This window comes from Orbicella franksi, chromosome 8, assembly GCF_964199315.1.
Source record: "Orbicella franksi chromosome 8, jaOrbFran1.1, whole genome shotgun sequence".
Classification (NCBI taxonomy): Eukaryota; Metazoa; Cnidaria; class Anthozoa; order Scleractinia; family Merulinidae; genus Orbicella; species Orbicella franksi.
Genome location: NC_138152.1, coordinates 21,301,972 through 21,319,618, shown reverse-complemented (window position 1 = coordinate 21,319,618; position 17,647 = coordinate 21,301,972). Strand labels below are relative to the sequence as shown.

At 38.9% G+C, this 17,647-nt stretch overlaps 1 protein-coding gene and 1 pseudogene across 2 annotated transcripts in view; one reads left to right on the top strand and one right to left on the bottom strand.

Moving 5' to 3' along the window:
• LOC145494238 (E3 ubiquitin-protein ligase UBR5-like) overlaps window positions 1-17,647 on the top strand; it is a 60,518-nt pseudogene that overhangs the window by 6,578 nt on the left and 36,293 nt on the right. The window contains exons 5-11 of the transcript XR_014050244.1: window positions 335-545; window positions 1,646-1,764; window positions 2,130-2,267; window positions 13,654-13,881; window positions 14,867-14,956; window positions 15,462-15,560; window positions 16,520-16,601. The product of XR_014050244.1 is annotated as an E3 ubiquitin-protein ligase UBR5-like (transcript). The remainder of the gene's footprint in view (window positions 1-334; window positions 546-1,645; window positions 1,765-2,129; window positions 2,268-13,653; window positions 13,882-14,866; window positions 14,957-15,461; window positions 15,561-16,519; window positions 16,602-17,647) is intronic.
• Window positions 5,701-13,297, bottom strand: LOC145495438 (uncharacterized). Its single transcript, XM_081475052.1, has one exon. It carries the CDS (start codon window positions 10,759-10,761, stop codon window positions 7,369-7,371), a length of 3,393 nt encoding a protein of 1,130 aa, XP_081331178.1. The 5' UTR covers window positions 10,762-13,297; the 3' UTR covers window positions 5,701-7,368.

The window sequence follows — 17,647 nt, the reverse complement described above, 5'->3', positions numbered from 1 at the left end:
GTTTGGGCAGACTGTTATGAAAATGAGATTTATGACAAAGATTGTTAGTATGATCAAAAATTAAAATTGTGAATCACTGATAAGTGGACTCAGGGCTCAACCATTCTCTGTAATGTTGCAGATTTTAACTAGATAAGTGACAGTTGGTTCTACAAAGTGTTAGACAAGTGTGGACAGTACATGTATGCCTGTTACAGCATATGGTTACAATGTACAAGTGTTTCTTGTGAACATTATACAGAACTTGTAGTACCATGATAGAAAGGTGGTAGCTGCACATAAAATCTTGTACCAACTCAACAACTGCCGAAGTATTGCTTTTCTTCAACATCAGGTCTGCTTACGTAGCTGTCCTTTGTATCATCCTGGTTCTATTGGTTTCAACATCTCTTCTGGTATCCCTCGTATGGGACAGTTATTAGAATCGGCATGGAATCTGGATTAGAAGTGTCGCTTTAAAGTTTTGCCACTAGGAAATGAAGAATCTCCTAATCCACCACTTATTGAGGAACAAGACAGTGATGTTCCTGGCTCTCTTGGCCTGAGTGAGTTTAATTTAATGGAAGCTGATATATAGCTAGAGAGTCAAGGACTACATGTACACCCCATGGTTGATTCAAGTCATGAAATACATGTACACATATATTAGCACGTGTAGGTTTTGGATGGCCAATATGACTTAATTTCGGTTACAAGTGCAGCAAATGCACTTCAGGCATTAATTACATATTCTTGCATTTTGATTGGTTCTAACTTATTATCTATTGGAAGACCTGTAGGTAATGCATAGACGATGTCATTAACATTTTTTTTTCCTTCTTTACTGTGTAAAACAAGTAGACTCCATGTTGCTGTGCATCTATGAACATACATATATATACATGAACTTTATTGTTTCTCGCATTGAAGAGTAGCTTTATACAAGCAAATTTTTCTGAGAGAAAAAAATAACAAAAGAAATCAACCTAATATACCGTAACAAACAAACAAACAAACAAACAATGTATTCAGTAATCGATTACGGATGGCGTCAAATTGCGGAAAGAACATCAGCAACATACTCACCTAACAGCTCTTGTGCCACTATTTTGGTCCTACCACATTTTGACATCGTCTGTAATCTATGAGTAAACAGACTCACCAGAACATGGAATCTATTTGTTAGTTTTATCACATATTATAGTTAAGATAGGACCCTGTGCACACTCTGATTGGCGGAAAAACCCATGTTTTATCAGAGCATAAAACATAGAAAAAGCACATTTTATTGTTTTTTTTTGCCACATTACCGCTATATCACAAAGCAAATGAAGAAGCCTAAGCTAGTATAATATTACACTGTGATAAAACTCAATGGGCATTTGAAATTATGAGGTAGCCAAGATTGAAATACCTACCAGCAATTTTCACAGTTTATCGGGTGTTAGCTACTGTCTCAAAAGCACTAGCAATTACTACTAGTTCATTTTAGACAATAATGAAAACAAGAGTAAACTGTATAAATTGCTGCAAGGTATTTCAATGCTTGTTGCCTCAATGTTTTCCAAAATTAGAGTCATTTAGGGCTTTATTCCACTAACCCCTTCAATGTTATGAATTCAAATGTAGGATTAGTGTTTTTAAATTTTTGATTTGTCATTTGCAGAGCATAAAAAGGATCCATCAGTAGAGGCAGCAGAAGATAAATCTGTTCAGGATTGGGATTTGAAAGATGTTATTTTTGTAGAAGATAAACGTAACATTCCTGTTGGAAAAGTACTTAAAGTGAGTGTATCTATTTTTTTTTTTTTAGAAGGATGCAGTGTAGTTTATGGAAATATCCCAGCTTACAGTATCTCAGTGCATATGAACTCTCAACAAAATGGTGTTACGTTTGTACTTGAACCGTTGATACCACTTTTATAGTGTTAATTTATGATAATTGGATAGGTTAGATTTGTTTTTGATTGAGTGTTGGGAAAAAAATTGTCAGTAATGGGCTTTGCTTTACTTACACCAAGTGTTATTTTAACACTCCTAACATTTACATGTAGTACCCAACCAATAAGCCTAACAAAAGGTAAAACCCAAATGAGGACAAGAAAATGCGAGGCAGTTATTTCAATGCATTGCATTATTTTGTTTTCCAGGTGGATGGACCTTATGCTGCTGTCAAGTTTCCACCTAAAGATAGCGCTCTTCAGGCTGCAGCTGCAGCTCTCTCAAATGAAGAAGCCAGCGGATCTCTTCTGCAGGATGTACGTCTTCTACAGAAGGATGAACTTCAGGTAACTGCTATGGTTAATTGGTTGTTTCATCCTATCAGTTCATTCATGTAACAAAGTTTTGTTCAAAAATATCTTATTACTAGTTTACAGGACTGTAAACCTAACGGTATTTTCAGCCTTAGACTGCATGCACGTGCACTATAGCTAGCTACCAGAGTTCCATAGTTTATTCATGTGGCACCAAACTGATAATCTGATAATTATATGTAAGATATGATAATGTGTAAAAATTAATTGTACTTTTTAATATTCTGGCAATCTCTGTACATAAATAGTGACTATAATGCTTGGTTTTTCATTATAGCTGGTTAGGTTACAGTATACCTTCAGGGGTGTCTCGCGCGCAAGCGATGTAGCGCGTACAGTTTAAGCTGTAGATACCTAAACCCCTATATCAAATTAAAGCTTATAGAGCTGGCTATCAAACTATACCAAGAATTTTGAAATAAAATTAATTGTCGAGTTTTTCACGACCACTAAATACGAGCGCCCGAATCACCTTTCGAAAGCTACAAGTCAAAGCGAATTTCGTTTTTCGCCAATTTAATTTTTTCCTCGGTTTCAGGGCCCAAAGCGCTTAAAAAACGTGTCTGCGTTTTGGCATATTCAATTGCAGTAAAAAGTTACAGAACATTTTCGAAATAGGATTAAAAAAATGTGGAGTGATCGTACAAAAATCGCTCTCGAAGAAAAAGTATTTCGCAATTAACAATTCCCAGAACGCTTTTGTAGTTTATATGTTAAACTAGCCACTGTCCAAATTTAAGAGCAATGGAACAAATTCCCTTTGAGTTATAACTCTTTAAAGTGTCTGCTTCAAGTGAAAAAATTTATTCGAGAAAACAGCACTAAGAAAAATTTTCTGCTTCGCAAACAAACTCCGCCCACAAACGCCTTCAACTGGGTTCTCAGATAACTAAGCCAATCAGGGCAGGGAAAGTTTACTACCGTTAACCTCCTGGTGAAATTTACGCGCGAATCTGTAAAAAACTCTTGTGTTTCGCAATGCGCTCAAGGAGCCGAAGGCAGATAGATAATTTTTCTGTAGCTCGGTTTTTCTTGAAGCTGGTCTGGCAAAATGGGGAAGACTAAAAAGGATACGAACGTTAGAGTGGCTGAGTGAAGGAAACAAACAAAAGAAAGCGCTGAGAGCAACTGTGTGTGGGCAACTGTGCATGGATAATATTTCAAATGGTCTCAATGAGTCCGACGATTCGTCGATATCGGAGTGCGACGATTTGTCGAGTCCGACGATTCGTCGATATCGGATATCGATATCGGACTCATCAGAAGAGTCTCTATCAGCATCCCTATTATTGCTGTCAAGTTCCGAAATTTTTACAGAACCTTTCTTTTCTCTTACCACGAATATTTGCCCGCCTTATACGATAACTATAGCTTCACCCGCGTGGCGAACTTTCGCTTCTTCACTCATTGATGTATTTTCATTCGTTCGTCGCTGTTTTCGCTTTTTCGAACCAGTCCATGGTTTAAACGTGGTCTATGTTTACTTATAACTTAATAGAGAAACGCCTAATACCAAAAATGCTGGGTAGTCAGAGCAACAATGCTGATCAACTGAGTGGTCAATTCGTGACATCCATATAGGTAATTCCCGCGAAAATCGTCTCGGTTGATTGCATACGCGCCATAGGGCTGTCAATCAAGAGGTAAACTTTTACTTCCGGTGAAAACGTGAAACCGCCATTTCTCCGCCAATATTTAGCCTTTTTCAAAAATTGTAACACCGTGTGTTACATCTCCAACAATACTACCAGTATAACAGGTTACCAAATTGCTCCTCTCAGCAACTCGGTCCTCCACTCGCAAGGCCTACCAGTCAGCAGGGTCCTGCTGGAGTAGCTGGTGTACTGAGGGGAAAATTAATCCTGTTTCAGCCCCACTCTCCAAAATCCTTGAATTCTAGCAAAGGCCTTTTCAGATGGTTTGGAGCACTGCTCCATAAATGTACTGTGCTCAGCTATCTCCTCGACACATTCAAAGATTGACAGCTTCCCTGTAGGTCATCATCCTCGTGTCACTAAGCTAATGAAGGGAATACTCAACTCCCACCCTCCAAAACCAAGGTACTCACATACTTGGGATGTCAAGAAGGTGACAGTGTACCTATCTTCCTTAGGAAGCAACAGCTCTCTGTCCCTCAAGCACTTGTCAAGGAAATTTGTTATGCTCTTTGCCTTGGCTTACCCAGAAAGGGCAGCTTCTCTGGCTAAATTAAATCTTAGATACTGTAAAATCCTCCCAGAGGGAGTTGTTTTCTCCCTTACTTCCCCTAGAAAGCATGGTAACCCTAACCATTCAGGTCAGGCCTTCTTTGCTCATTTCCCTCACAATCGGAAACTTTGTCCTATTGAAACTCTCTGTCACTACCTCAAGAAATGGCATCCAGTTTGCCCTACTCTTCCATGCTCCAAAGCAGATCCTTTGCTCATCTGTTATGTTAAGCCTCACAAACAGGTTTCCTCTGCTACCGTTGGGTGCTGGCTCCGGCTTACCATTAAAGATGCTGGAATCAACACGGAAATATTCAAGGCCCATTCAGTTCATTCAGCTTCAACTATATCAGCAACCAATGGAAGTGTTTCTCTGGATGAGATTATGACAATGGCTGATTGGTCATCTCCATCCACCTTCCAGAAGTTTTACTATAAGCCAGGGTTCAATTCAAAATACTGCCATGCTGTTCTGAAACAACCTTAACTGTTTACTAGGGGATCCTTCCCCTCTGTGAAAGCTTTCCAATCAGTGATTCAGCTTGTATATCCATTTATTCAGAACTTTTGCTCCCTGTTATATCTTTGTTACATGTTTCAGACATTAAATCTGTGCTTATACCTTGGTGTCGAAATCTACATAATTTATTCTCATGTATTTCGACCGGATTTTGTGAAATATAATTCCAATTATACCAGGGCCGCGAAGCGACCTGCCTGTATAATTGGGATTATATGAACAAAAATGAAGTGAGAAATATATGAATCCTTCCCTTGATCCCCCTGTTATCTTTTCCACTGCTGCTTTGGCCAGTGTTGATTTTTTCCTTGTTCAGTCAGTGTTGAAAAGCTGCTAGGAATCCTGGGAGCACATGGTTAGTGCTCCCGGGTCTTGATGGGAATACTTCATGCGTTTAGTTTTCTTGCGGGGGTACCCCTTGGGGCGTTAAAAGTGTGGATCGAATCACAAGTAAGCGGACAATACCTGATTTATTCTCATATCATTTCTCCCTTCATTTGTTCATATAATCCCAATTATACAGGCAGGCCGCTTCATGGCCCTGGTACAATTGGAATTGTCATGGTCTGTGTCCTAAGGCTGCAAGATGTAGAAGTTGTTTGCTAGGTTACTACTGAATGTGAGGTACATGTAGAACATTTGAAAGCAAGGGAATGAGAGAGGAAGGAATGGGCAGATGAAAGGGGGGGGGAGAGAGAGAGAGAGAGAGAGAGAGAGAGAGAGAGAGAGAGAGAGAGAGTGAGAGTGAGTTATATGAATGTTGATACCCCGCCGCAATTTTGGCTGTTTTCCCGCCGTTTGGTTGATGTCCCGCCTTGCGGTTGATTTTCCGCCCCGTTTATGGCTGATGCCCCGCCGTTGGTTGATTTCCCGCCTTGATGTGTGGTTGATATCACGCCGCGTGGTTGATGTCCCGCCAGGTGGTTGATTTCCCACCCTTTTGATGGCACCATAATTGTTGATGGAGTAAAATGGTGTAGGATTTATCAGTTTTAACGGTAATTATTGGTTTTCATTTTCTGTGCGTAGATTAATGTTCGAACAATAGCATTATGTACTTTTAAGATTATTTTTTTAGCCGTTTTATATTTTTTTTTCGCCTTTAAACTTTCAGCAGGTTCTCTCAGTAATCCCCTCGGAAAGTACGTCAAAGGTTAAATATTTAGTGTGTGATCAACAACGAGCATTTGATAAAACAATTAAGAATGTTCTTCCAGTCTCATATAACCCTCAGTGGCGACCTGAGCTATTTCTTTAAAGTGGTAAGATTGATATTTTCATTACAAAATTACCGGACTCTTATTGCTGGATTTCACTGTCACGCCATCAAAAAAGCCCAGAGGGTATTTCAAGTAACCAACCCAATTTACTGTTGCCGGGAAGAGAGAAATACAGGTCAGAAAGATAAAAGGATGGAATTTTACTTCCCAATGCAACAGCAACAGCAAAAACAGCAACAACAATAACATATTTAATCGGAATCATATTTTAACATGCCATTACAATGAAATGAAACAAAATGAAACACGGTAAAATTATCAGCATAATGCAGTGAGTATGTCTGATATAATGATTGCACTCTTTTCAAAAAAAATCAGCGCTTTACTGAAGCTATTTTAACATGCCATTACAATAAAATCAAACAAAATGAAACACGATAAAACTATCAGATTAGTGCAGTGAGTATATCTGATTTAATGATTGTACTCTTTTCAAAAAAAAAAACTCAACACTGTACTAAACTTCATAGTCTTAACTGTTTTTGGGGTAGGTGTTGTAGTGTAATGACCGTACACTTAAACGAGTTTGGAAATGACTACACTGTTTTAACACTGTGATATTTTGATGACCTTGCTAGATTACCTGTTTTTGCTTTGTTTTTGTTTTTGTTTTTTTTCGTTTTGTTTTCATAATTTTTTGACTGTACACTGTAAACTTTAAATTATTTATAAATGGCCGTACACTGCTTTAAAACTATAATCATTTTTTCGACGGCCATTCTACACTCATAATCCATGCGACATCAATGACTGTTCTAAACTTTATAGTATTTCCTGTTTTTTGGTTGTGTTTTGCTATTGTTGATTAATGACCGTACACTTAAAAGGATTTGAAATTCATGGTACACTGTTTCTATTTTTCCATAGCCGCACTACCCTTCATAGCTCTCATATTTCTTTGTTTGTTTGTTTTGGTTCTTAATTTTACGACCGTACACTATACCTTAAATGACTTGTAAATGACCGTACACAGTTTTTAAACAATTTTCTCTGTTTCTAGCTCGAAAGAGTCTATTCTTTTTTCGGGCTTGTAATTTTAAGACTGTCCAAAGTTCATATGTGGTTACTTAAAAGCAAACGTGTCCTTTCTTCGTCTCTATTTGTTGCCCCCCCCTTTTCTTGAATATGTATTTCACTTTGTTGTAGCAGCGCTCAAAGTCACCATCGTTTCTGTTAAGGATTTCCTTAAGGCCGTTGCTTGAGTGGAATAACGACTTCAGCTCTTCTTTGCTTGGGCGCACAGAATATTTTCCAAAGAAGTTTTCAACGTACTCTTCATCTGGCTTATTCCATTTCGCTTTTGTTTGGTAGTTAGTGACAGCAGACGCAGATTCCACTTCAGTTATGCTTTTAACCCATGCTTCTGTTCTGCTCGACGATGGTTCAGGTTCCTTTGACGGTAATACCATCTTCTGCTTTTCTTTTCGCCTCAAGTAGCACACTTTGTCATAGACTTTCTTGACCATCTTAGGATCATTTGCACATTTGCTTAAATCCATGTGTTCGGCCATGGTATTTCTCACAATGTCGAACGTGATTTGGGCTTGAGAAATTATTTGGCTGGAAAACAGCATTTCGATGACTTCTACTTGACTACTGGAGAGTCCTTCATCGTGAATAATTGGCTCTGATTCTTCCTCGTGGTGCTCATGGTGCTCATGGTCCTCCTGGTCAAACTTTGCTGAATTTACCGACTTAGTGTCTGATTTTGATGTTGTAGCCACTGACGTATCCAAGCCAAGGGACTTTTTCAGTAGTTGGTGACCTCGGGCAGACTTCTTTGTGATATGGCCTATATTGTAATAGTGATCTGCCGTTTCCTCTTTATGAGCCATGTGTTCGTGAATGGCCCTCTTTTCGACGACGTCCATATCATAAGTTGCTGATGAGGCTATCTTCCTGACGTCGGTGCTCGACAATTTAATTTGCTTAGCCTTGAACCAAAAGGCAGTTACCCTCTTTCCGATGTTGCTCTGATCAAAGGGTTTCCCTTCCACTGTCAGAAACAGGGCGTCCTCACTATCATCAGCACATACGCCGCGAACGTGTTCAACATACGTGCACATATTGGCATGAGTTTCTGCATCCATGCAAATTCGTGCTGGGCCGTCAATGGATCGCTTGTGTTTCGGACAGTACATGGTGTAGCTGCCGTCGTCACTTCGTTCAGCCTCTCTAAAGTTAGGTACTGTGGCAGTTTCCATGGGTCCTGGCCGTTGTGCATTTTCTAATTCGAGTCGAACAATGAGAAAATCTCGCACAATGATAAATTCTCGCGAACTAACGAGGTGTCCAGTGCTGCTTTTGTTAAGGATTGTTATCGCCTCTTTGGCTGGTTTGGTTGACATTAAGTCGTTAATAGTAGATGCTGGGGGCAGTCTTCTTGATACCTCCAAAACTCTCTCCCATTTCTTGTGGCTGAACTTTCTGGAAATTGCTGTTCTCCAGTTAGGAAGGCGATTTAGGACATTATTAGCCAAACGTAGAGACCGCTCATCAATGCTTGGGAATTCTTTCGTCTCGTCAGCTACCTTTTGAATAATAAACTTCAGAAATTTTCCAACTGAAGACAGGTAAGCTTTCACAGTCCCAGGTCTCATTTTGTTTTGTTCCAGAATTGGTTTTCCCCAATTTCTCCACATTTGCAGGCCTCCATCCTCAATAAGGCAGCTAATGGTGTCATTCTTTGGATCAAGGTGATCCAAAAGCTTTCGAACATTTTGTGCGTGGATGCCAGCCTGCCGTTCTTTGTTTGCTCCGCCACCAAGATCTTGCAGATGTTCGTAAAAACACTTCAGAAGTTGGTGCCTGAAGCCTCTGGGTCTGCCTTTGTAGAATTCCTTCACAGCCCACTGTTGCCAATCTTCGTCACTAATATCATCTTCTAAAACCTCATCTTCATCATCTTCCAAACCCTCATTCTCATCCTCTTTCTCATCATCTGAATCTCTATCTTCATCTTCCTTATCCTCCATGTTGTCGTTCGCTTCTACCCCCTCTCTCTCATCGTTGAAATTCTCTTCTTCAGTGATCCTCCTTTTGACTCCGCCGGCTTTCAACGTCAGGCTTCCCTGCTTGTCTGGAGTAGGTGGAATAATCATGACGGAATTAGACGATTCAGACGAGTTGTGGCTTTCATCGTCACTCAATATTTCGTAATCTGAATCTTTATCATCGCTTTCAACATCCACTGCTTGAACGAGCACACCCAGAGGGGTCAGAGGTCGCTTTTTAGTTTGACTTGCCATTGGCTGATCTTCCGCTTTTCTCTTGCAGCTCTTGACTTCCTTCAATTTACCCTCGTATGGCCGGACAATCCTCATTGCGTTTTTATAAATGGAGTCATCCTTCTTCAGTTTGTGGGTGCGCTGAAGATGCGTTGTCAGTGCCAACACCGCCTTGTCGCACAGTGGGCATTTTTCCCGGACTCTGCCTTTGAACGAAATTTTCTTGCCTAGCCGCTTTTCTAATCGTTCTTTTCCTCGTTTCTCTTCTCCGTGAATGGCGGCCTGGAGTATGGACTCGAGTTGTGATACCGCCAGTCTTTCTCCTTTATTTACATGAAGGGCGACCACGTGTCTTCTAAGGTGAGTAACTTTAGCTTTGCACAGAGGACATGTTCGTACCTTGGAATTATTGACCGTTACCTTCTTAGCAGGATTTCTTTCTTCTTTTCCTTTAATCGTCGCCACTGATGAGCTTTCACCAGTTTTACTGTTACCTTTCTGTTCCTGTTTGCTTTTTTTATCTTTGCCTCTCACCTCTTCTCCTTTGTCTTCCACTAACTTCTCAACAACGTCTCCATCTGATGACAAAGTCTGACTTTTCCCCTCCACCTCTTTGCAATTATTCTCTTGGCCTCTTGGCTCCTCCCCGTACTCTACTTCCATTTCCTTGTCAGCGTCTTTAACTGATGACGCACTTTGACCTTCCTTCCCCTCGCTCCGTTCACCTCTCTTCTCGCTGCTTTTCCCCATTTCCGTTTCACCGTCTGAGTCCGCTGCCTTTTTTTCACCTTCTCTTTGCTGTTCACCGTCTGACTCAGCTACCCTTTTTTCGCCTTCTCTTTGCTGTTCACCGCTTGACTCAGCTGCCTCTTTTTCACCTTCTCTTTGCTGTTTTCTAATATCCATCTCGTCTAACAGATCTTTCATGATATCAGCAACAGTGTCTCCTGGGATAGGCTTGTTGGCCAGGGTTGTCTTGCAAAACGCCTCTGCAATAAACTGGAGATATTTCACTTTGTTCCGACAACTTGCGGCCAATGTCCAAAGCTGCAGGCGATCTGCGGCGGTTATCATGGCCATGGTAGCCTCATATTCGCCAGTCAGCCTGATAATTCCCACATTAGCGTAAGGCTTGTCTAACGTCACCTTAACTGGTTTGTCGAGGTTCAGTTTTTTCAGAGCAAGTTCGTCTCCTGTGCTTGCCAGTTCTAGCAATTTACTCATTTCATCCATGTTTATTTTCCGGAATGCACACAATCGACAGTACACGAGATCACAGAAAACTATCACAGTAGAATATCGACGAACAAACAAAGTTCTGCAAGTGAAAATGGCAATCTTGATTTTGTACCCTTTTAGAGGGCAATACCGTAGAATTCCAAACGGACCAACTCCTCCTAAAGGAACACCTCCCCGAAAGTTAAGTCATATTTTAACCCCTATAGTCTTTTAAACCCCAAAAGTAAACGCATGCCGAAATTAAAGAGCTCCCCCTGACCCTCTGGCAAAGTAACAACTGGCACTCCGACACCTTAAGGGACTGGTCATAAATACTAATTTTATGTGAGACACCGTCATATTTTAGCAGAAAAATGCATGGCCGACCCATATTTTTCAGGCAAAAAAATAAAAAATGATCCACTCCCAGTAAATAAAGGTAAGATCACATAAAACTGAATTTTTCCAGCCTAACCTCCTATACTTTATGCCCAGTCCAACAGAATGCTATGCATAAATCGTTTTTAATGCTGTAAAACGGCTTTTAAACGTTCGCCATCTTGGAAATCAGGGGAGGCCTGGTTCCAAAATATTGATCCACCATACTGGAAGAAACTTTATTAATGAAGAAAGTATTATTAATGATTTTAAGGCAATAGAATGGATCTTAACCTAACCTTTCAGCATTCGTTCACTGTGGTGGGTAGTGCAATTTTATTTCGCTTGGAGATGCATAACTGAAGTTAAGACGATGATTTAAAAGCCATCTTACTAGCAAGTGAAAATCGATTTCGTGTGCTGTTCACGATCTCATTTTCCTAGGCAAATTAGGCTTAAATAGCACAGCAATCGATCACTGCAGGTACACTTTGTGCTTATGCAACTTTTGCAATGGTTTGTTTCCCGTTATATACTTACTAAAGGTTAAAATAACTTACTATGAGAGAGATCAAAAACAGGTGACTTACCGCCAGTCGATCGTCCGTCTTGTGTGTCGTCATGTATGCTACACCAAGTATGTATATCAGCTGTTTCATTTGTAAAATATGTAGATTTCAACCACATTAATTGAAATTTGGCACAATGCCTCAGCATCATCTGAAAATGTGTGTCAGTTCACTTACTTCGATTGGATGAATATTTATTTTCTTTTTCATATTTTTTCTTGTGTATGTTAGGGTCTCAATGGGGCGGGGTACCTTCAGCAACGGTTAAAAGTTTGTTTGTTTTTCCGACGGTTGATGTGGAAAATTCGGCCATTTGACGTTTAATGGCTTATTGTGGATGGCTATTGGCGGTTCATAGTAAAGTATTAATAATTATTTTCCTTTTCAATGGCTGACGGTTAAACCCTAAAACCCTCGCATAAGGCCTGCGCCCGGTGCGTACTAACGACTTAACGGCAAGGTCATGCAAATGCCAAATGACCTTAAAATTGAGGTTTTATGTCCAGTGTGAACAACGTAGTGTTGGAATGAAAATATATTGGAACGTCGCTGGCAAGGATACAAAAGATACAGAGGTTATAACCTAAACTTACTCTTAATTGGGCAGTACACTTTGCCCATTTTGTTCGTTACACTGAGCGATCATTTTTAAATACCCGTTTAAATCACTGATATCGTTGATCTACTCAAGTAATCTCCATTGCCATTGGCAAAAAATACTACATTTTCAAAAAGAAACATCAAGGTTAGTGCAATTCTAGCCTTAAAGGCGTCAATCTGACAAAAAGTACGCATTTTGGTTGATTTCCCGCCACATTTAGCTATTGCACTTAAAAACCAGCCAAAATATGCAAGGTAATGCAGAAAAAAACATATCATGCTATTATCTATGCAGTTTTACACTCTGGAATAAATTTTCAGCCAAATTGGTTAGAAGTAGCAAGTTTTATTTTGATTTGAAGTCGTGTTTGATTTCCCGCCGCGAAAAAAAATTGACTCTTTGCAATTCAAAGTATTGTAACTCACTTGAAATTTCTTAAAATTAGCTGAAACTTTGCTCACACTTGCTTTAACACATTATAAGTATGTGTGAATTTATTTAGCTTATTCCCTCTTAAACGACTGAAGTGACATTTATTCTTGTCGGTGTGGTTCGAAAAAAAAAGGTGAATGTCATTTCTTGAGCTTTGAATCCAGTGCTAGTCATGCAAGTACACCTGAAAAATTTCATAACTCCAAAAATTGATATTGCTTCAACGGAGGTAACATAAGGTAATGGTATGGGAGTCGGGGGAATCATAATTGATCATGGTTTCCGCGAAAAAAAAGTTTCCCACGATTTTTTTGTGTTTTTAGAGTAAAATGGCTGTTTTCCCGCCGGATCAAAAAGTAAACAACTAAAAATTCATGAAAATTTGGCGTAAAAGAAAACGGTAAACTGGATGATGAAGATTTGTACTTATAAATTGTCTGTGCTTAGTTTCAGGTTGTCACATTGAGTCTAAAATTTTTTTTTGACTTTTAAAAAACCAAGTTTTCCCTGGCACCGAAGTGCTTGATGAGGAAGATACAGAGAGAGAGAGAGAGAGAGAGAGAGAGAGAGAGAGAGAAATGTAAAAATGCCTCCTTTCTAACGTCAGTCTGCCCTGAAAGGAGCTACCAGGGTACATGTATGTCTCCATTTGCGCATCTTGAAAAGTTTAATTAAAGTCTATACATGTCATTTTGAACCTGGCCAAAATAATTCAAAATGCCGTGACTAAGCTCCTTTGAAACCAAAAGAGCAAAGGCATTGGTGGTTGCTAGATTGACAGTGCACTTGTGTCTCTTGATGTGTAATAGAATTTGAGTTGCACCAAGGCGCTCCTGACCAGTAGTATAAATAAGCCACAAGAAAAAGTGTATTTTGTACTAGTTGCAGTAAATAACTGGCAATTTGTCTTTAATTTATTACTTCTAGTGGCATACATTTGTACTAGCGTCAATGATTATTGTTTACCAACCTACAGGTGTATTCTTTTTATCTGCAGGAGTTCATGTGATGCTGAAGACTCCATCTGGTGTTCGTTACGCTCTTTATAGCTTGGCATCTTCCAAACCCGAACCTGGTGGAACTATGCCAAAAGACTGTGCAACTTTCCTTAGTCAGCCTGGGTCCAGTGATATTCAGTTATACCCAACTGGAGATGTAAGAAATAAATCTCAATGCTATCATCTACTTTGTGATCTCTGTTAATAATGTTAGTAATGTTTGTAATGTTAGTAATGTTATTGACAGAGATCATGGGTAGATGGTTATTTTTATTGGCAACCCACATCTTTTGTTGACTTGACCTTGTGTTCTTGACAATATAGATATAAATAAAGCATTATTATTATTAGTAGTAGTATATACCACACAAGTGAATAGCACTCTTCGCACATGCTGGTTGGCTAGCTTGGAGGTGATTAGCCAAGCACTATTCACCTCTGAGCAGCCGAGGAAAAACAAAATGGCTTCCATTTCAAATAAAGTTACTCTTAAACAAACAAAGTTACTCTTTGGTCCGCTATTTATTCAGCTTGTGTGGTATATACTAAAACAATTATTCATCTCAGTGTCGGTTAAAGTGGTGGATATTTGCCTCCACTTCGGTGAATAATTGTTAATTAATTAATAATAATAATAATTATTATTATTATTATTATTATAAAATGCGTTAGAAGTGAGGTGATTTATTTATTTTAGGAAAAAAACTTAAGGAACAAAAGAATTTCTTGATTTTTACCAGATACATGTAAGATTCAAGTTTGTATGAAAAAGTATGCAATAAAGTTTTATTATTATTATTATTATTATTATCATCATCATTATTATTATTATTACTATTATTATTATTACTATTATTATTATTACTATTATTATTATTATTATTGTTATTATTATTATTATCTAAGTGTATTTACATGATCATCTTTTTAAGTACTCTCAAATTCTCTAAAACTGTTTGGAGGTTTTGCATGTGCTAGTGACTAGCCGGTGTAATTTGTTTACAAATAAATTTAACAAAGTGAATTGAAGTATAAAATGACCTCTAGACCAATCAGAGTGCACGTTAAATGTATTATAATCAAAATTAAAATTGCCCTCGTTTCTTTGCACTTATTTTTTTTTCTGTACCGTTTCTTTTCAGGATTCTTTAATTATGATGACAGACACCAATGGAGCACTTTTTCCTCTGTCAAAGAACTTTCTTGGTACTGTTAAAGATCCTGCCTGGACAGTAAGCAATCTGTGTGTTGTCCAGTTGTATCCTAGATCATAGAAAAATGCTGCTGATGTTTCTGTCAATACATGTGAAAGCAAGAGTGGAAGTTTTGAAGAACAACAACGTAGAAATGTAACGAAAACACAAGTGCCAAGTTCGCTGACAGGTGTTTTTAGTTCTGTCAAAATTTTAAGAGTGTTTCTTTTATTGTTGTACATGTTGCTCAATAGACACATAGGAAAATGTGCCAATATCTCTTTTGGAGAATACTGTAAAAATGAAGAAGAGGAAAATCTCATGTTTGTATGGACTGTAAAATTATTTGCCTTTGTTTCCATGATCAAATTGCCAGCATCTGGGGCTAACCAGTCCTCTGTTAAGATACGTGTCACACACAAGATTAAAGAGCATGGGCTGCAGTGTTTCTTCGGGTTATTGCATACAAGGTTAGCTACTGTCTTATCTTGTTACAGCAGCTACATGTATGCGATGTTCTCTTTATCTTTATTGTCTCTGTTAGGATCTTCCCCCTTTACAAAGCCTTGGAGTGGGTGTCACATCTCTGAAACCAGGAACGGAATGTAAAGCCAGGGCTCTTGTTGTTGTACTAGCAGTACAGGTATGTTATATGTGGCATGTTTAGTGGATGTGATATTCAGTGTTCAGTGTTCTTTGCTTGGATGGGACTTGTGTGTGAAGTTTGGGGGCCCAGTGTTTGTGGATTGTACTTAGGATGAAGAGTTTGTTGTTGGCTGTAGTCACTATGTTGACACATTACTCCTGTTGTCATTACCTTCACTCTCGTTGAGACTCATTACTCTCACAGTATCGCTCTCAAACTAACAGTATGCGCGAGATGCAGTACCCACCAAACTACATAGGAGGGGGGGGGGGGGGGGCAACCATACAAAAATGCTTTAATAGTGTTACCTGTGACAGACGTGACAAATAATACTCTTCTCACTTGTTACAGTGAATGTGAAACTAAGAGTTAGGGCCAACCTGTATCTAAGTTAATGGAAGGAAATGGTTGTGAAGCCCAGCAATGGTCTTTGTTGTATGTTTATGATGACTTGGCTTTTTTTGACTTTGCCCAAAACACAAGGTGTGAGGAACTAACCAATAGAAACATTTTCAATTGGTCATGTAATTTGTGCATGGTGTCTGAGCACGAAACAAAAGATAGTCCATGGCTGGGGACCTCGCATGATCATAAAAATGTTGATACTTTTGTTTTGTCCATTGAAGTGTGTTGGGCTTTATAACCATTCCCCTCTATTAAGTACATGTATGCCTACACATAAAAAAAGTTGCCTAAGATGAGAAAACAAAAACAAAAACAAAAACAGAACTGAACAGTGCCCCATTTTAGTTGTTTGACAAATTGCTCCAGCAACATTTTTTGAGAACATCCATAACTTAACTTATATTAGTCCTTATTGACAGCCTGACCTTTCCTGCCAACTAGCACTCAACCTTGAAAACCCTCATTAGAGTTAACCTTACTACTACTTAATGGCAGGTAGTGGTACATCAATATAAAAAATATATATATAAAAAAACTATTCTGTTATGTAGACCCAACAGTTGATGTGCCATGTTCTCAAGTGTGACTATGAAGCTATTAAGCAATTTCTTGATTCCATGGAATTAGATCCTGGTAAGTAAAAGATGTTGTTATAAATAGAATTTAGCTAAAGTATGTAGCTAGTCTGTAGTTAACAGCAAAGAGCAAGTGCACAGTGTAATTATCCTTTAAACCGACATATCTCTTGGCGAATTTGTTATATTCAGTTCACTGTGATATGCTCTTTATAGCTTGAAGTATTAGGGTAGGGTCTTTAAGAGGCTGTGTTTATTTGTCAACAACATTTCTGTAGCCAGTTAATTGACTTCATGGACTGCACTGAATTCCTATTTCCACGGGTGCCGATCAAACCTCTGCAGCCGAAGAAAATTTCAATTTCTCTAGCAAGTCTTCTAGGGCCGATGAAATCTCTGTAGTGGACGAGAATTCGAATTTGTCTCGCAAGTCTTCTGCCTTTTTACCTTCAATGCGTGGCTTTAAATTAGCCTCCTTAAATATTGCAAGCTTGCCGAAACACATTGACGAGCTGAGAGTTTTGTTCTCCAATTACCCTCTTGGTATATTATCTATTAATGAGATGAGGCTGGATGATTCTGTCAGCAATGACGAGGTTTACATTCCCGATTATGATATCATTCGCCGCGATCGTGAACATTACGGTAGATTTGGTGGGGGAGTTTACACCTACGTTCAGTCTAATATGAATTTCTCTGTACACCCTGTTCTAAGTGATGTACACCTCGAAAACATATGGATCGAGATTAGTAAACCTCGATCTAAACTCTTTCTTATTGCTACCTGGTATAGGCCTCCTAATTCATCAACTGAGATATTTTCTCATTTGGAATCCTTTGTTGACAAGCTTGATGCAGAGAACGTTGAATTTTATTTAATGGGTGACTTTAACTGTAATTTGGCTTCTTCGCAGCCTGATATCAACACAGTGTTGTTAACCAATATTGTTGATATCTATAATCTTCACCAACTGATAGATAGTCCAACTTGCATTACTAACACATCTTCTACTCAGATTGACGTTATTTTTAAAAATTGTCAGAATAATATTGTTTCCGCTGGTGTGTCCCATGTAAGCCTAAGTGACCATAGTCTCGTCTATG